Source organism: Salmo salar, chromosome ssa04, assembly GCF_905237065.1.
Source record: "Salmo salar chromosome ssa04, Ssal_v3.1, whole genome shotgun sequence".
NCBI lineage: Eukaryota > Metazoa > Chordata > Actinopteri > Salmoniformes > Salmonidae > Salmo > Salmo salar.
Window position 1 is genome coordinate 43,201,732 of NC_059445.1, and position 19,867 is coordinate 43,221,598.

General features: G+C 43.3%; 1 protein-coding gene across 1 annotated transcript in view; it reads left to right on the top strand.

Moving 5' to 3' along the window:
* Positions 1 to 5,011: 5,011 nt before the first annotated feature.
* LOC106603167 (AMME syndrome candidate gene 1 protein-like) overlaps positions 5,012 to 19,867 on the top strand; it is a 33,643-nt gene continuing 18,787 nt past the window's right edge. The window contains 3 exon segments of the mRNA XM_014196477.2: positions 5,012 to 5,829; positions 5,831 to 6,057; positions 17,446 to 17,556. Coding sequence (XP_014051952.1) covers positions 5,611 to 5,829; positions 5,831 to 6,057; positions 17,446 to 17,556 — 557 coding nt within the window. The 5' untranslated portion in view covers positions 5,012 to 5,610.

The window sequence follows — 19,867 nt, forward strand, 5'->3', positions numbered from 1 at the left end:
CTTAACTGTTTAAATACCCCAAAATGTTGAACCTGTATCTCCTGGGACAATCATTGTTTTCCGTGATGAAATGCGTCACATTAAATCATTTCTGGGAGATGGACAATTTTGGCCACCCTCTAAATCAGTGGATGTGCTACCTGTCCCAGACCTGCTGGAACCCTGACCTGTTCACCGGACGTGCTACCTGTCCCAGACCTGCTGGAACCCTGACCTGTTCACCGGACGTGCTACCTGTCCCAGACCTGCTGGAACCCTGACCTGTTCACTGGACGTGCTACCTGTCCCAGACCTGCTGTTTTCAACTCTCTAGAGACAGCAGGAGCGGTAGAGATACTCTCAAAGATTGGCTATGAAAAAGCCAACTGACACTTACTCTTGAGTTGCTGACTTGTTGCACCCTCGACAACTACTATGATTATTATTATTTGACCATGCTGGTCATTTATGAACATTTGAACATCTTGGCCATGTGCTGTTATAATCTCCACCTGGCACAGCGAGAAGAGGACTGGCCACCCCTCATAGCCTGGTTCCTCTCTAGGTTTCTTCCTAGGTTTTGGCCTTTCTAGGGAGTTTTTCCTAGCCACCGTGCTTCTACACCTGCATTGTTTGCTGTTTGGGGTTTTAGACTGGGTTTCTGTACAGCACTTTGAGACATCAGCTGATGTAAGAAGGGCTATATAAATACATTTGATTTGATTTGGTATGGGTCACCAAATTAATTTATATATGGGGAAGATTTTGTTTTGAATGCAGCCTAGTACTGTTGCAATTCACCTATCTTCCACATAGGGAAGAAATTCTAGGTGTAGTACAGATTATTTTATGGGACAATATAAGGTGCCTTCGGAAAATATTCAGACCCCTTGACTTTTTCCATATTTTGTTACTTTACAGCCTTATTATAAAAATAAAAAAAAATGTATCCTCAAATCGACAATACCCCATAATGACAAAGCAAAAACAGGTTTTTAGAAAAGTTTGCAAATGTATTAAAAATAACAAACATACTATATTTACTTAAGTATTCAGACCCTTTAACTCGAAATTGAGCTCAGGTGCATCCTGTTTCCATTGATCATCCTTGAGATGTTGGTACAACTTGATTGGAGTCCACCTGTGGTAAATTAAATTGACTGGACATGATTTGGAAAGGCACACACCTGTCTACATAAGGGCCCACAGTTGACAGTGCATGTCAGCAAAAACCAAGCCTTAGGGTCGAAGGAATTGTCCATAGAGCTCCAAGACAGGACTTTGGGGAAGGGTACCAAAAAATGTCTGCAGCATTGAAGGTCCTCAAGAACACAGTGGCCTCCATCATTCTTAAATGGAAGAAGTTTGGAACCACCAAAACTTCCTAGAGCTGGCCGCCCGTCCAAACTGAGCAATCGGGGGAGAAGGACCTTAGTCAAGTTAGTGACCAAGAACCCGATGGTTACTCTGACAGAGCTCCAGAGTTCCTCTTTGGAGATGGTTGTCCTTCTGAAAGGTTCTCCCATCTCTGCAGCACTTCACCAATCAGGCCTTTATGGTAGAGTGGCCAGACCGAAGCCACTCCTCAGTAAAAGACACATGACAGCCCGCTTGGTGTTTGCCAAAAGGCACCTAAAGATTCTACCACCATGAGAAACAAGATTCTCTGGTCTGATGAAACCAAGATTGAACTATTTGGCCTGAATGCCAAGTGTCACATCTGGAGGAAACCTGGCACCATCTTTACAGTAAAGCATGGTGGTGGCAGCATGCTGTGGGGATGTTTTTCAGTGGCAGGATTGAGGGAAAGATGAACGGAGCAAAGTACAGAGAGATCCTTGATGAAAACCTGCTCCAGAGCGCTCAAGACATCAGAATGGGGCGAAGCGTCACCTTCCAAATGTGTATATACAGTTGAAGTCGGAAGTTTACATACACCTTTGGCCAAATACATTTAAACTCAGTTTTTCACGATTCCTGACATTTAATCCAAGTAAAAATTCCTTGTTTTAGGTCAGTTAGGATCATCACTTTTATTTTAAGAATGTGAAAGGTCAGAATAATAGTAGAGAATGATTTATTTCAGCTTTCATTTATTTCATCACATTCCCAGTGGGTCAGAAGTTTACATACACTCAATTAGTATTTGGTAGCATTGCCTTTAAGTTGTTTAACTTGGGTCAAATGTTTCGGGTAGCCTTCCACAAGCTTCCCATAATAAGTTGGGTGAATTTTGGCCCATTCCTCCTGACAGCTAGTGTAACCGAGTCAGGTTTGTAGGCCTCCTTGCTTGCACACGCTTTTTTTAGTTCTGCCCACAACTTTTCTATGGGATTGAGGTCAGGGCTTTCTGATGGCCACTCCAATACCTTGACTTTGTTGTCCTTAAGCCATTTTGCCACAACTTTGGAAGAATGCTTGGGGTTATTGTCCATTTGGAAGACAAATTTGCGACCAAGCTTTAACTTCCTGACTGATGTCTTGAGATGTTGCTTCAATATATCCATGTAATTTTCCTCCTCATGATGCCATCTATTTTGGGAAGTGCACCAGTCCCTCCTGCAGCAAAACACCCCCACAACATGACGCTGCCACCCCCATGCTTCACGTTTGGGATGGTGTTCTTCGGCTTGCAAGCTTCCCTCTTTTTAGATGTTCTTTGGGTGGTTGCCCATTCTTGATACAGACGTGAAACTGTTGGGTGTGAAAAACCCTGCAGTGTTGCAGTACTTGACACAAACCTGTGCGCCTGGCACGTACTACCATACCCAGTTCAAAGGCACTTAAATCTTTTGTCTTGCCCATTCACGCTCTGAATGAAACACATGCACAATCCATGTCTCAATTGTATCAAGGCTTAAAATCCTCCTTTAACCCCTCTCCTCTCCTTCATCTCCATTGATTGAAGTAGATTTAACAAATAACTTCAATAAGGGATCATAGCTGTCACATGGATTCACCTGGTCAGTCTGTCATGGAAAGACATGTTTTGTAAACTCAGTGTATACTTCATTGAGTACAATTCTACTCCAATCATCTTGCTAATGTATCACTTGTGCATGTAGAAACATTTCATTGGGCTATCACACAGTCATATCAGGATTCTAACCTGACTACAGATGAGACAAACTTCCAAAAATACCAATAACTTATCAATGATTTGTTTTGGGACTAGGGGGTGGCCAGCTCATTGTAGCAAATATAGTTTGCTGCTCTCGCAAATAACCATTTGCAATATACAGTAGTTCAAATGAAGATGGGCAATACGGTGCAAAAGGATTGGGGGCTTCAAGCTGATGTTAATTACGTCAGCCTAGCAGTTTGGAGGGCTCTGCATGTGTTCTCTCCAAACCTGGAGCGTCTTTATCTGCTGAGCGCTGAGAAACCTCGCTGTCATCCTCCATTTTAAGGACTGACTCAGGCAGCTAGCCATCTGCAGTGATGTATACCTACACTTTTAGGGCAAGCATGTCACTGTCTGACCTTGGTGTCACTCTCACGTACACTATGATAGAAGGGGTCTTGGGTGTTGTGATCTTACTGTTGTCATCTGTTGGGTAAATTATAAGGACACTTTCCCAATATAAAGCTGATCCGTCCCTGTCCCGCCGACTCTAGTTCGTAACAACGACAACACGACTTAAGGTTAAAGGAAGGTGATGTCATTGCATGACGGGCTAGAACTCATTAGATAACTAGTTCACACCTGCTGCAACCCCAACAACGGGCAGAACCGAAAGTATGATTTTCGGCAAAACTGTAACGCTGGTTCATTTATAGCCTAAAACCAGGCAGGTATGTCTATGTACCACCTTACGTTACACTAAGTATTACACTGTACCTGCCTATAACACCAATGTAATAAAGAGGCACTCTGACATTTTGATTGGTTACTTAAACAGCATGTAGTGGCCCAAGCAATATTTGGAGTAGCCTACATTGGTATTTTGGTATAGGTCACTTTTCACGCAACTTCGATACAAAGTGATTTTCGTAGCAGGTTAGGATATAATTTTCGCTAAACCTTTTCCTAACCTTAACCTCAGTCTCCTATCCAACCTGCCACGTTAATTATTCTAACCCGCTGCGTAAATTCTCCGAACCCTCTACGAAAAAGACACTTAGATATCGAAGTGGCATGAAAAGAGTGTTTCCCATTTTGATATGGTATTGTGAGAGCAATCGAATCCAATTTCCAAGTCTGCTATTCCAAAATCCCTGGCGCGGCAAGTCGATTCTGGAGAGTAGCAGAGGCATTAACTGCAGCTGATGTGACTTCATGGCAGGCGAGAAGGGCTGACAGAACATTATCCGACTACAACGAAATGTATTTAAAGGGATGCATGTTTTCTTTCTCTTAGAGAAGACGGATACAAATAGTCTAAAGAAGCATAAATGGTAAAATATATATCCTTACGCGGTTGAGGCCGAGCTGATTAGAAGCTGAGGTGGATAGCGCACGCAGCAATTTTTTTGCGTAATTCGCAGCAAGAATTCCGATTTGACAGACAGAAGATACTGTGAGACTATACGCATTATGCGTAGGAAACGATTTCAAAACATTTCCTGGATCTTATTTCGGCGTTGAGAATACGAAAGATATTTATTACTAACCTGTGTTCTATCGCTGTGAATATCAGTGACTACAGATGATCACATTTCCCCCCCTCCCCGAACATCAGAGGCTATCAGGCTAATGGTAGCCACTGTGAGGAGCTCGAGTAACCAAACCCCGAGGATTTCAGAGTTGGAATAGAATGCTGCTCTATCAAAATGTATTACATTCAACGGATGACAAGGTCCAAAACAAATCTACATCAAACTTTCAGCGCTGATATGACGCTGGGGTTTAAATACGATTTTTGAAACTGTCCGAGAACTGACACAAAATACAGGTGCAAACTGATCAGCTGGTTTGTTGAAATGACTTGGTCAGCGCTGACGCTGTCTGATGATGGATCAAACTGCATAGCCAAATGCCATTTTACTTTGCGTCGACTTGACGTTTGGAGCTGCAACACATTGGGTCAGTTGTTTAGCAAGAAGTTCGGATGAAAGTAAACATCTGGTACAATGTTAAGCTACATGGTGCGAAGCGTAATGTACTATTCGTGCTAAAGCGTATGGGTCCTGCGTACTCAAGCTCCCGACTCCCACACAAAAAGGATTCTCTGTGCTGCTGGGGGTGCAGTGCAGTAGCTGTCACAGCTCCACATCTGGCTACTGGCTGTCTAGTTAACTAGCTAGCTAACTGTCTCAAACTCTGTGGTCTCTCTGTTGTATAGCTAGTGAATTAGTTCCTGTATCATTCGAGAGAAAGATTGCTTTGTGAAATCACTTCGGTGGTTATCGTGTTTCGAAGAAGAGGCCTGTATTTTGGACAATATCTGAGATCAATCGAAACGTTTGAAGTGGTCCAGTGCTGTCTTCTAAAGGAAAACACTTAAGGATTTTGCGTAAGGCACGTATTTTTTAAAGGCAGAGTTGGGTGACATTGCGGTCTCTTTATATCGAATATAACGTCGCCCGACAAAAAAAGGGAAAGTGGGGCATTGTCCATCATACGTATTAACGCAGTGGGATTTTTACGTCTGGCCCGCGTTTCCACCCACCCCTCCCGCGTTGACGGTGATGGGTCGGAAGCGGTGTGTCGGTGCAGATTGTTCCAAGATGGCGGCTGGGTGCTGCGGGGTGAAGAAGCAGAAGCTGTCGGGATCCCCCGGGTCGGGGGGTCCTGGCGGGGTGGGGGCGGGTAACGGGGTGGTAGGGACCGGACATTGTGGCTCGGACTTGGGGATTGGTTCCTCCTCGACTGTGGTGGCAGGGAACATGAATCGAGTGAACGGCCTGGGGGGGTCCTGGGGGTAGTAGTAGTAGCACCAACGCATTGTCCCCAGCCCCAGGAGGCTACAACTCAACTGGCATCTCCCCGAATCTTAGCCCGGCATGTGGTTCGGGAAGTGGAGGCAGGAAGATGGTTGTTTCAGCGGAGATGTGCTGCTTCTGTTTCGACGTGCTTTATTGCCATCTGTATGGATACCAACCTCCCCGAACACCCAGGTTTACAAACGATCCCTAGTAAGTTCTATTATTATGTTGTTAGCCAGCTAGCTTGGTAGTTAACTACCGGTGCTATTGTGAACATTATCATCGACTGTCTAGTTAAGATAGCTAGTAGTATCTAATGTTCTTAGCTAGCCAGCCATCCGATAACGAAACAATTACAATGTGGCAGTTTAATAACAGTCTGTTAGTTGAATTATGCAAGGTTGGGAAGTTAATATATTGCTGCTGCCACTTGGATAAATAAGTTATTTTCACTAGGTGGTGTGGTGCCCATGAATGCTAGCTAGCTAGCTAGCTAGCTCAACAAAGAAAAAAGTAGCTAGTTAGCATTAATGGCTACGTTAACTTGGTAGCCAGGCAGGGCGAGCGTTGCCACTTCCCAGTTGAGAAAGTTTGGAACACCTCACACAGTGCGTGGTGTGTTTGTCATTTTATCTACTTGTTGGAAAATGAAGCTGCTAGATTCTATTCCGTCATCTAACATAGAGATGTAGAACGTTGATAGCGAATGTGTTTGTTAGCTATATGGCTAGCGCGCTAGTTGCCGCTGTCTGAGCAGCCAGCATTCAGGTTAGCGAGGTAGCATACCTCATCCAGGGAAACTTTAAAGGGGCCATCTGCAGTTGTTAAGTACATTTTTTTGACTAATAAAATAATTATGTACCCATTTGATTCCTGAAGAATATAACTTAGAAATGCCGTATGAGCTTAGTTCAACTGTCATACCCCACCAGAACCCAAAATATAAGTTTGTTTTACGGCAATGTTTGTAAACAAAGTAATTCTAAACTAACACTATATGGCCACAAAACATGGTTAAAACAATAATGATATCATTGATGGTCAGACATTTTATCAATAGCTGTCTATGAATTTGAGTGGTTACATTTCTCCAGCCCCATCCCTCATCTTTTATTAACCCTATCAGTCCCGGGACCCCAGCAAATATTTGATTTTCATTTATCTGTATTAGCCCATGTTTTACATTTATTAGCCCATGTTTTTCATTTTTCTTTCTTCAGGACAACAAGTATAACACACACATAGTTGCATTCATGAGTTTTGGTGACAAAGGTCAATAAAAAAATATGTTCCGAAAACCTGATAAAAATGTATTTATAAGAATGCTGTATGTAGTTTGCTCATCGGGAAATGAATATCCAACTAGTCAGTGACAACTTTGTGGAGTTTGGGATAAATACATTCTGTTATGGTAATATATGAATAAAGGATAGAATATTGTGGTCACGTCACCACACCAAATAATACCTTAGTCATTGTGATAATCTTGTGACATATTGTTTCTTATATGTCCTGCTAGTCAAAAAACTGGTTTGACAGATCTCGCACAAAACCCCAAATGGCCCCAAAATCATTGATGCATTTCAGCATTGTTGCTACCATATACATTTCACACTGATTCTGTCTACACTCTGTTAACTAGAATATTAGCGCTGCTGTGCCTTCATTTGAAAGTAAAATGAACATGCTGTCCTGTGTATGTATATCCTATGTAATTCTAGATGTTTGAAACTTCATAAATGGGAGGCCTGGAGACAAACTATCGATGCCATTTATTTCAACATTGTTTTCTTCTTTATAGAACATCAGACATCAACATGCAGCTCAAAACATTGTTATGCGTTAATTCTTTTTGAAATATATTTTTTTATTATGGCAAACGCAGTGCCTTCAGAAAGTATTCAGACCCCTTGACTTTTTCCACATTTTGTTACGTTACAGCCTTATTCTAAAATTGATTAAATTGTTTTTCCTCATCATTCTACACACAATACTTTCCAAATGCGCTGTAGATACAGGTTTCTGTATCCCACTTTTTATCGTCATTCCTTTTGGAAATTGCTGACGTTTCTATAGATATGTAAGGGAAAGAGTGCATATAACATATTTATCTCTCCTCTCCCTTTCACACACATGCATACGCCTGATCACATGAAAGTATATCCTTCCCATTTTTGTCATGTTGGATAGAGGAGGAGTAAAGTAATTGGTTGACAGTTGGACACGTGATCCCATTTCTCAGTTTACACGAACAGGGATTTCTTGAATGAGAGGTCTAGTATATATATATACTAGTGAGAGTATCCGGGTTGCTATTGGTCTATTGAATTGAAGGGTATTTTCCCTTGATTCTGAAGTCCAGTTTTCAGCTAGTGTGTAATGCTAACCAACGTCTTGTGTATGTTGTCATACTGCGTATTCACCCAAGCACGATGCAGAAGAAGAATAGTCTGAATCAGTATGTTCTTTGAGTGTGACATGAAGCAGCTAGTGCTCAGGGCCATGGGGATAATGCACTGTAATCCGTTGATCTGTCTGATGCCCGCTGTCTCTGGATTTAGAGGTCAAAGGAAAGTTCTGCCTGATGTCAGGAAATGGGACTGAAAATCCAAGCATGGAGTGGTAGATGGGAGGGGTTGGAGGAGGTTGGAAACCCAGCCTTTTATTTTCCTTCAAAGGGAAATTCCCCCGTGAAATTATTATTTTATATCCAGTTCTGCTGTTCTGGAAAGACTAAACAAAACCTGAACAAAAATACACGTGTGTGTGTGTGTGTGTGTGTGTGTGTGTGTGTGTGTATAGCATTAGGAACTGCTCTTTCCATGACGGACTGACCAGGTGAATCCAGGTGAAAGCTATGATCCTTTATTGATGTCACTTATTAAATCCGCTTCAGAGTAGATGAAGGGGAGGAGACAGGTTAAAGAAGATGTTTAAGCCTTGAGACAATTGGACATGGATTGTGTATGTATTCCATTAAGAGGGTGAATGGGTAAGACAAAATATTTAAGTGCCTTTGAACGGGCTATGATAGTAGGTGCCAGCATACCGGTTTGTGTCAAGAACTACAACGCAGCTGGGTTTTTCATGCTCAACAGTTTCCCAATTGGGTGGTGGACCATTTTTGATACAAAGGACATCCAGCGAACTGTTGGGAGCATTGGAGTCGACATTGGCCAGCATCCAAGTGGAACGCTTTAAACAACTTGTAGAATCGATGTGGCTGTTCTGGGGGCAAAAGGGGGTGGAACTCAATATCAGCAAGGTGTTCCTAATGTTTTATCCACTCAGTGCATGTTGGGCTGTTTTTCTTCAGTAGAAGGCATCTCATACATTCATATATGTGTATGTATGTATATCTATCTATCTATCTATCTATCTATCTATCTATCTATCTATCTATCTATCTATCTATCTATCTATCTATCTATCTATCTATCTATCTATCTATCTATCTATCTATCTATCTATGTGTGTTTTTTAAGGTTATATATTCTTAAATGGGGAATTGATCACCCAGAGGTGGTTGTTTGCAGGAGGCAACGGAATACACACGGTTCCAGCCCCTCCACTCGGTTCTGACATTACTATGGTACTAATATAGAGCGCTGTCTGCAATCTCTGTCCATCTATGAAGACAATGAACTGAAAGCCCCGCTGTTTCTATCTCTTTTAACGCAGTTGACATCTTTATGCTAATGTTCGTATTGAATAGCAAGGGCTTTCGCTGTGTTGAGACTGCACTCGGGTCCTCTCCAAATTTACCCCCGTTAGCCCGTAAGTCCAAAACGGAGACGCGAGTAGTCTGATCCGTCCAGGCGAGTGTGTTTACCACCAGGAGGATTCACCTGATCAGATGGGTGGGATCAGCTCCAGGAGGAAGAGGGTTGTTGTTGTCTTCTGGGCATGGCCCATCACCATGGCTGTATAATAAAGCAGCTCTGCTGGGGCTTATAGGAACATTAAACTTACCCTTGTACCTCAAGCCTCCAGATTGATTTATTCTACTAGAATGGGGTAGATGTACTGGGCCTGCCAGGTTGATACCAAGTGGCCCACGCAACCTGGTTGTTTCTGCTGAAGGAACTGATGTGAGGAACATGACACCAGTCCCTCCCATCCCCCATCTGATCTCTGCACACACTCCTGCCCACAACACCAGCTCCACTTGTGACCCATACATTAGTAGCCAAGGGAGTGTATTATATGAATAACAACTATTTTCTCAACTTGGTAGATACTTAGCCATAACAACAATATTGAATCTCCTGAATCTCCAGCTTTCACACAGTGTGAAAGCTGGCACTGGGCCTGGGGATTGTAGTGTAATGTGCAATTGTGACTGGTGGGACTGACGTCATCAGGACTGATTAGTAGTCGGTCTGCAGTGTGAAGGTGGCTGTGTGAACTGGGCTCCAGATGTAGCAATGCGCATGAAAACGCCCCTGCAGCTTTTTCTACTGTTTCCACAGTTTGGGATGGCACGGGCCTTCTTTTTATGGACTGATTGGTACAAAGCAAAGGATTAGAAGCAACTCTTAAAACAGGATGTGATGACATAAAACCTATTAACTAATGTGTACCTGTCAAGACTTTCCCTTTGTTTGACTTAGTGTTTTAAATGAAGACTGAGTGACTAACTGGGCACAGTTAAATATGTTTGACAAAGCTTTTTAAAAGCAGCCTTTGTTTGATGTGCTTTGCAGAGACATAGCGTGTCCTCAGAATTGGACCTCTGCAGTGCAGAAAGTTGGTTCTCCGACTGGATTCCATCCCAATGTGTTTGTGTGCCCGAGTTGGCCATGGATGAATACCAAATGGATGAATACCAAATGGGAAGAGATGGATCACCCTTTTACACATCTCATTTAATTGAAACCTTTGAGGATGTCTGCTCTTCACTCTTCAGACATAAAGAATAGTCGGGGTGGGGGTTGCTATGGTATGTGAGGATAGCGTTGGCTGTGGGGGGGGGATGGATGATGAGTGGAACCGTCAAGGTCACAGTATGGCACGTGATGCGATAGGACATCCCTTTAGTATGTGGCCGGCAGGCTGGGATTAGTGTTCAGAATTGGCACACTGAACCGAGTGGGACATCTGGGAGAGGAGAGAGAGAGGAAAAAGAGCCTGAATAGCACGATGAGCACCTTTTTTTTTTATAGGTGCCCAGAGAAGAGCGTTACAGCATCTGAATGTACATTTTCAGTGGACAGAAAGACCATGCTGCTCTGTTGATACCTGCCTGAACAGTGAAGACGATTTTCTGGTTTCTAGCCGATTAAACACAGGCCTACTTTGTAGTCTCCCTTTCATATCTGCCCTATTGTCCTTTTTTTAAACCATTTTCATCACTCCACCATGGGGTTTTAGACAGATTTTTGTTTGCTTAGACCTCATGGTGTGATTTGATTCATCAGCAGTTTATTAATAGAAATCAATGTTTACTCGCATGAGTCTGTCTTTTTTTTAACATACTGAACCCATCAACCCTGGCTGCATGTCAAAAATGTACTCCGTCGACCCATCCCTCCAGAACACACACCATAGAAGAAGGTTTACTTAGCAGGCACAACTGACCACTCACTCACGAGACCCGTCATGGATTTTTGTCATGAAAATATCTGATAGAACATTTCTCTAACTGAAAAAAGAATTTCAGTTTTGAAATGGAACTCCCGCTTTTGTCAGACCAGTGGAAGACTATTGATAAATGTGTTCTTTCACCCCTCAGAGGTGTTTGGGGCAACAACTGAAGCTCTTGTTGGCTGTCTTTGCCTCTGCCCTCGTTTTCCCATTTGACTCACACCACGGCCTCTCTCAGGCTCACCTTGTTTGCCAAGGGGTTCCTCGGCCAGATTAAAAGCGATTCATCTTGAGGGAGCTGCAGGCTGGCTTGACTGACTCACTGACTGGCTGTCTGGAGGAACTTGTCTCTCTGAAGTCATCCCATTACATCAGAGCTAAAGTTGTCTGCCTGCCCCTCCAGAGATCACTTCTTATTAGGATCGACTGACATCAATCTGTCTTTCGTTTCTCCCTCTCTCAAGCATGTTTATGCGACGCATCCGTCTCTCACACACACTCACTCTGACAGATTTTTCTGTTGTGCAGTCTCTCGCTCTCCTACCCATCTCCAGTCTTCTTTCAGACTGAAGGTCACTGTGAAGTGGTTGTCCACCGTTCTGTTCTTTTCAGACACTTATCGAGTGCTGTCTGTGCAGTCCAGAGAGGAGTGGATTTAAATGTAGGTTGGCTGCTCCTCAGTTTTGATTATTCGGATCCCCATTAGCCGACGCCAATGGCGACAGCTAGTCCTCTGTCTAAACAGATCTTGCTGATAAAAATGTTGATTAACAAGCAACACCTCCTTTCCTCACTCTGTATCATATTCTCTCCCAAGGCCATCTTTCCTCCCTCCCCCATGCATTGCCCTGGCTTTTAAATATACACTATATATACAAAAGTATGTGGACACCCTTTCAAATTACTGGATTCGGCTATTTCAGCCACACCTGTTGCTGACGGGTGTATAAAATCGAACACATAGCCATGCAATCTCCATAGACAATACATTGTCAGTTGAATGGTTTTACTGAAGAGCTCAGTGACTTTCAACATGGCACCATCACAGGATGCCCCCATTCCAAAAAGTCAGTTTGTCAAATTTCTGCCCTGCTAGAGCTTCCCCGGTCAACTGTAAGGGCTGTTATTGTGAAGTGGAAACGTATAGAAGCAACAACAGCTCAGCTGCGAAGTGGTAAGCAACACAAGCTCACGGAAAGGGACCGACGAGGGCTGAAGCGCGTAGTGCGTAAAAATCATCTGTTGTTCCCTGGAGTGATGAATCACGCTTCACCACCTGGCAGTCCAACGGACGAATCTGGGTTTGGCAAATGCCAGGAAAACGCTACCTGCCTCAATGCATAGTGCCAACTGTAAAGTTTGGTGGAGGAGGAATAATGGTCTGGGGTTGTTTTTCATGGTTCGGGCTAGGCCCCTTAGTTAAATTGAAGTGAAATCTTAACGCTACGGCATACATTCTAGATGATACTGTGGTTCCAATGACAATGCCCCTGTGCACAATGCAAGGTCCATACAGAAATGGTTTGTTGAGATCAGTGTGGAGAACTTGACTGGCCTGCTCTTGTGGCTAAATGAAAGCAAGTCCCGCAGCAATGTTCCAACATCTAGTAGAAAGCCTTCCCAGAAAAGTGGAGGCTGTTATAGCAGTAAAGGGGCGACCAACTCCATATTAATGCCCATGATTTTGGAATGAGATGTTTGACGAGCAGGTGTCAATATACTTCTGGTAATGTACATGAAGTCATGAACCTCAAAGGCGTTTATATTAAGAATAGTTCTACAGTGAGGGGAAAAAAGTATTTGATCCCCTGCTGATTTTGTACGTTTGCCCACTGACAAAGAAATGATCAGTCTATAATTTTAATGGTAGGTTTATTTGAACAGTGCGAGACAGAATAACAACAAAAAAATCCAGAAAAACGCATGTCAAAAATGTTATAAATTTATTTACATTTTAATGAGGAAAATAAGTATTTGACCCCTCTGCAAAACATGACTTAGTACTTGGTGGCAAAACCCTTGTTGGCAATCACAGAGGTCAGACGTTTCTTGTAGTTGGCCACCAGGTTTGCACACATCTCAGGAAGGATTTTGTCCCACTCCTTTTTGCAGATCTTCTCCAAGTCATTAAGGTTTGGAGGCTGACGTTTGGCAACTCGAACCTTCAGCTCCCTCCACAGATTTTCTATGGGATTAAGGTCTGGAGACTGGCTAGGCCACTCCAGGACCTTAATGTGCTTCTTCTTGAGCCACTCCTTTGTTGCCTTGGCCGTGTGTTTTGGGTCATTGTCATGCTGGAATACCCATCCACGACCCATTTTCAGTGCCCTGGCTGAGGGAAGGAGGTTCTCACCCAAGATTTGACGGTACATGGCCCCGTCCATCGTCCCTTTGATGCGGTGAAGTTGTCCTGTCCCCTTAGCAGAAAAACACCCCCAAAGCATAATGTTTCCACCTCCATGTCTGACGGTGGGGACAACACTTTCACCCAGTTGTCCTCTGAATCATTCAGATGTTCATTGGCAAACTTCAGACGGGCATTTATATGTGCTTCCTTGAGCAGGGGGACGTTGCTGGCGCTGCAGGATTTCATTCCTTCACGGCGTAGTGTGTTACCAATTGTTTTCTTGGTGACTATGGTCCCAGCTGCCTTGAGATCATTGACAAGATCCTCCCGTGTAGTTCTGGGCTGATTCCTCACTGTTCTCATGATCATTGCAACTCCACGAGGTTAGATCTTGCGTGGAGCCCCAGGCCGAGGGAGATTGACAGTACTTTTGTGTTTCTTCCATTTGCGAATAAACGCACCAAATGTTGTCACCTTCTCACCAAGCTGCTTGGCGATGGTCTTGTAGCCCATTCCAGCCTTGTGTAGGTCTACAATCTTGTCCCTGACATCCTTGGAGAGCTCTTTGGTATTGGCCATGGTGGAGAGTTTGGAATCTGATTGATTGATTGCTTCTGTGGACAGGTGTCTTTTATACAGGTAACAAACTGATATTAGGAGCACTCCCTTTAAGAGTGTGCTCTTAATCTCAGCTCGTTACCTGTATAAAAGACACCTGGGAGCCAGAAATCTTTCTGATTGAGAGGGGGTCAAATACTTATTTCCCTCATTAAAATGAAAATCAATTTATAACATGTTTAACATGCATTTTTCTTGATTTCTTTGTTGTTATTCTGTCTCTCACTGTTCAAATAAACCTATTTCAATTTTTCTGTCCCTCTCTTTATGATGGTCATCATGAATAATACTATATCTACCTCTACAAGTTGCTCTGTTCAACAGCTGCATCTTCTTCTGGAGAACTAAGTGAATACTGTAGACTGGAGATGCCTATTTATACTCCGCTCTGAGCATAGACATCTGCTTAGCTGTGAATGAGGCTGGAACCCTTTCATCGTCTTCCTTATCTGCCCAGATTGTGACTTAGTGATGTCTGTACTAACAAAGTGTATTAACCTAGGCAAGGATCTGCCTTTTGTGTTGTGCTATATCTTTTTTTTTTGATATGGTGTGTGTATATATACTTAGCTAGCGACAGTAATCCTGGGGGTTATTGAGAAAAGGTCTTGTGATTTTAGGGCAAAGAGGTGGAGCTGCTGCCAGGCTTTTAGTGGATTAGTTGGACACCCTAATCTGCAATGTTTCCTGCATATGAGGATCTTGTGTCGGTGTGTTTTAGTGTTTTGTTGGCAAGAGACTAACCATGACAAGGCGATCAGTTTACAGGGAAGGCAAAGTAGTATATCAGTTGGTGCAATGAAATGTTACTGACTGCTGCCTCATTTGTCTGTCTGTCTCAAATGGATTTTGTCTCCCAATGGGCAGTCGAGCTCAAAATGTGGTGCTGACTAAGTCCAAATGGCCGTAATTAGAGGACAGAGTAAACTGGACAGGTTTTCACAGCCACAGAGCTGCTTTGAAAGAAAATGGTAACTTTTATTTTATCCAGAGAACACCTGAATGTAAAACATAGATGATCTCTCTAACAGCAAAATACACTGAACAAAAATGTAAATACAACACGTGTTGGTCCCATGTTTCATGAGCTGAAATAAAAGATCCCAGAAATGTTCCATATGCACAAAAACCTTATTTCTCAAAAATGTTGTACACAAATGTGTTTATATCCCTGTTAGTGAGCATTTTTCCTTTGCCAAGAGAATCCATCCACCTGAAAGGTGTGGCAGGCATATCAAGAAGCTGATTAAACAGCATGGTCATTAGACGGGTGCACAGACAATAAAAGGCCACTCTAAAATGTGCAGTTTTGTCTCAACACAATGGCCACAGATGTCTCAAGTTGAGGGAGCAAGCAATTGGCATGCTGACTGCAGGAATGTCCACCAGAGCTGTTGCCCGAGAATTGAATGTTAATTTCTTTACCATAAGCCGCCTCCATCATTTTAGAGAATTTGGCAGTATGTCCAACTGGCCTCAACTACAGACCACGTCTATGGCTAGTGGTTTGCTGATGTCAACGTACAGTGCTCCATGGTGGCGGTGGGGTTATGGTATGAACAGGCATTAGCTACGGACAACGAACACAATTGCATTTCATCGATAGCAATTTGAATGCACAGAGATTCCGTGACGAGATCCTGAGGCCCATTGTCGTGCCATTCATCCGCCGCCATCACCTTATGTTTCAGCATGATAATGCACAGCTCTATGTCGCAAGGATCTGTACACAATTCCTGGAAGCTGAAAATGGCCCAGTTCTTCCATGGTCTGCATACACACCAGAAATGTCACCCATTGAGCATGTTTGGGATGCTCTGGATCAACGTGTACAACAGCGTGTTCCAGTTACCTCAAATATCCAGCAACTTCGCACAGCCATTGAAGAGGAGTGGGACAACATTCCATAGGCTGCAAATCAACAGCCTGATCAACTCTATGCGAAGGAGATGTGTCACGCTGCATGAGGCAAATGGTGGTCACACCAGATACTGACTGGTTTTCTGCCAGATGGTGAAGGATGATTCATCACTTCAGAGAACACGTTTCCACTGCTCCAGAGTCCAATGACGGCGAGATTTACACCACTCCAGCTGATTATTGGCGTTGCGCATGGTGATCTTAGGCTTCTGTGCGGCTGCTTGGCCATAGAAACCCATTTCATGAAGCTCCCCACAATCAGTTCTTGTGCAGACGTTGCTTCCAGAGGCAGTTTGGAACTTGGTAGTGAGTGTTGCAACCGAGGACAAACGATTTTTACACACTTCAGCACTCGTTGGTCCTGTTCTCTGAGCTTGTGTGGCCTACCACTTTGCGGCTGAGCTGTTGTTGCTCCTAGACGTTTCCACGTCACAATAACAGCATGTACAATTGTCCGGGCAGCTCTAGCAGGGCAGAAATTTGAACTGACTTGTAAAGAAGGTGGCATCCTATGACAGTGCCGTGTTGAACGTCACTGAGCTCTTCAGTAAGGCCATTCTACTGCCAATGTTTGTCTATGGAGATTGCATGGCGGTGTGCTCGGTTGTATACACCGGTCAGCAACGGGTGTGGCTGAAATAGCTGAATCCACTAATAAGTGGTGTCCATATACTTTTGTATGTATAGTGTATCTGTGACCAACAGATGCATATTTGTATTGCCGGTCATGTGAAATCCATAGATTAGGGCCTAATACATTTATTTCAATTGACTGATTTCCTTAAATTAACTAACTCAGCAAAATCTTTGGATTTGTTCCATGTTGCGTTTATCTTTGTTCAGTGTATATAACAGAATGTAGCCATCTTATTTTTAGTACTTGCTACACATTGTCAATCAATATGTGTCAGTGCAATGTGAGGTAAGAAAAACCCTTTGCCGGTGTCCAATATCACCACTAGGAATGTGAGAAATCAATGCAAATATTGCCTCAATTGTTTTTCTCAACCCTAAGTGGGTCCTGGATCTTCAAATAAACACCCAATAGAGGGTAGGCCTGGTTTTTACATGATGTTCTAATGTGTTAAACTCTAAAGGTCCCAACATTGTCTTCCCTTCTCTTTCAGCCCGCTGTTCGTCACATGGAAAATAGGCAGAGACAAGCGGTTGAGGGGATGTATAGGTACATTTTCTGCCATGAACCTGCACTCAGGACTCAGGGAGTACACCCTTACCAGGTAAGCCTCTCTCTTAACTTGATCATCATGCCCAGAGGTCCAAGCATGTACTGCGCTTTCCTTTAGGCTAAACCACTGCAGTCAGGCTTTTTCTCCAAACAAAAGTCTCCCTCAGTGGAAGATAAAAGTAGAGCAGCTGGTTCCGACCCGTCAAGCGCTATGAGGCGGAGGGTGGTGAGCAGTGACGGGGGAGACGAGTGTAGGCGCTAGCAGACGCACCGTGTCTGTGTTGTCTCCCTGTAGTCTGCTGGGATATCTCCGGAGGGACTTGGCTGACTGTCACACTTTTGCCTCATAGGCATGAACAACAAAATAGGGGAAGGGAATGAGGGATGATGACAAATCCCTTTTGTGGTATTGAAGTAAAAAAATGATCTGGGTGTAAAGTTGATTTATCTTTTGTGTCTGTTCTTATTATTCAGTCACTGAACGAGACCCCCGCCATCAGAGCAACAATTCTGCTTTGTTGGATTATGTAAGGAAAGGGCTCATTGATCGGGGACAAACGGCATACCAGCTGGACAGGAAAAAATGACTGTGTTTGAATGGGCGGGGGGTGCACGTAAGGCTGAGCTGTAGCTCTCTGTTGCTTTCTCACACACATATAGTGACATACACACTACACTCACTCACAGACACACACTGACATCTGGAACTGGGCTCCTATTGGCTACAAGTTAAGACTCCTGCCAGCCTCCTATTGGCCAGCGCTGTTGCTAGGATGATTCCACACTGAGGCCTATAGAGGAGGTGATGCGCTGCAACAGAGAGATCAATGTTTCTGCTGTTACAGCAAATGTCAAGTTGGACTCGACTAAATCAATTCATTTATTTGATCTGATAACATAGAAGCCCTTACAATAGCATTTCAGCCAAAAAATAATGTTTTATTTAGTTGACATGCATATTTTTTAAGAGCCTCAAGCAGAGTTTCCCTTAGCTTTCGTTTTTAAGTTCACCGTAGGTAGTCAAGGTTCAAGGATAATGCTTTTAAAAGTTTCTTCTGTGGACTGAACTGTACCTAGGTACCACAAATTTCAGTCCTCCCGTTTTTTTGTGTGGTTTTTTTAGAGGGGGAGAGCAGCGTGTTGTCAGGGGGAACCAAAAAAACAGGGCGAGGAGTCCAGATGAGGATGCCAGTAAAGCTGAGGGTTTTCTTCACTCAGTATGAATGCCTTTGTGAGCACGAATGTCATTAGTGAGGCCTGGGTTTCTTCTGGGGAAAAAGGGGGCCTTTTTGTAGTCAACTCGTAACAGTAATGTTATCAATATTACTGTCTTCTTTGATCAAAAGGATAATCCTTCATGTTTTACATGCAAAAGTAATTATGCTATGATTTTCTAGCTTGTTTATCTGAAAATAGCTGTATCTGATCATATATTTTGCTGAGCCAAACAGACAGGGCAGCTTTAGTTTCTGTCTCAGGGCTCGTGCTAACTTATGGTCGTTTTTTGTTTTCAGACACTTTTTCCTCCAGCTGCATTCCAATCTCCCTGGTTCTCATTATTCAAATTTGAAGATCTCATAATGCCACAATCTCACCAGGCAGAACAGAATGCATGCCTGGGAAGATGTTATTGTGTCAAACACACAGTTTGTTTCTGACTGTGCCTGTCCCATCCTCCCTACAAACAATTGTGGTTCGCCTCTGCTGCTGATACTTTTTTAAAACCAATGTTTTAAATAATGTTTTCAAAGAGCAGAATGTTCATGGCTGAGGGAGAGAATGATTATTATACAGTTGCCTGGAAGCCGCTATTGTACCAAGTAAGCCGTGTCCTATAATTATCCAGTTAATGTTTAGGGAATTTAGGCTATACCTCAGCAGTTCTACAGAACACCCCTCCCACTCTTACATATACAAAAATATAACAAGGAGCTTGTGCCTTGGAGCTTGGGTGTGTGTGTGTGTGTGTGTGTGTGTGTGTGTGTGTGTGTGTGTGTGTGTTTTCAGTTATGTGTACGTCAAAGGACATTTGGTGCTGAATAAATCATGCAGCACATGCACATCCAGAGGAGGAACAGCCCCAGGGACTTCCAGGAAGGTTTTACCTCCCTGAGAGATGCTGCTCAGTGCTCACCCTGGCTCTCAGACATGTATGTAACTCATTTACACTGTCATGGCCTGTTCAGATGCATCTTTGCCTGTTTAAAGGGCCCCAACAGTCATTCTGATTCACATGTAAAATAGCCTTTTGTGTGACTAAAACATCACACACACAATTTGTCTGATTTTAAAATGCTCAAAATTTGAGGAAAAGTACTTATTCTCTCATGTCCAGCTACCAGGAAGTCTGAAAAGACAGACTG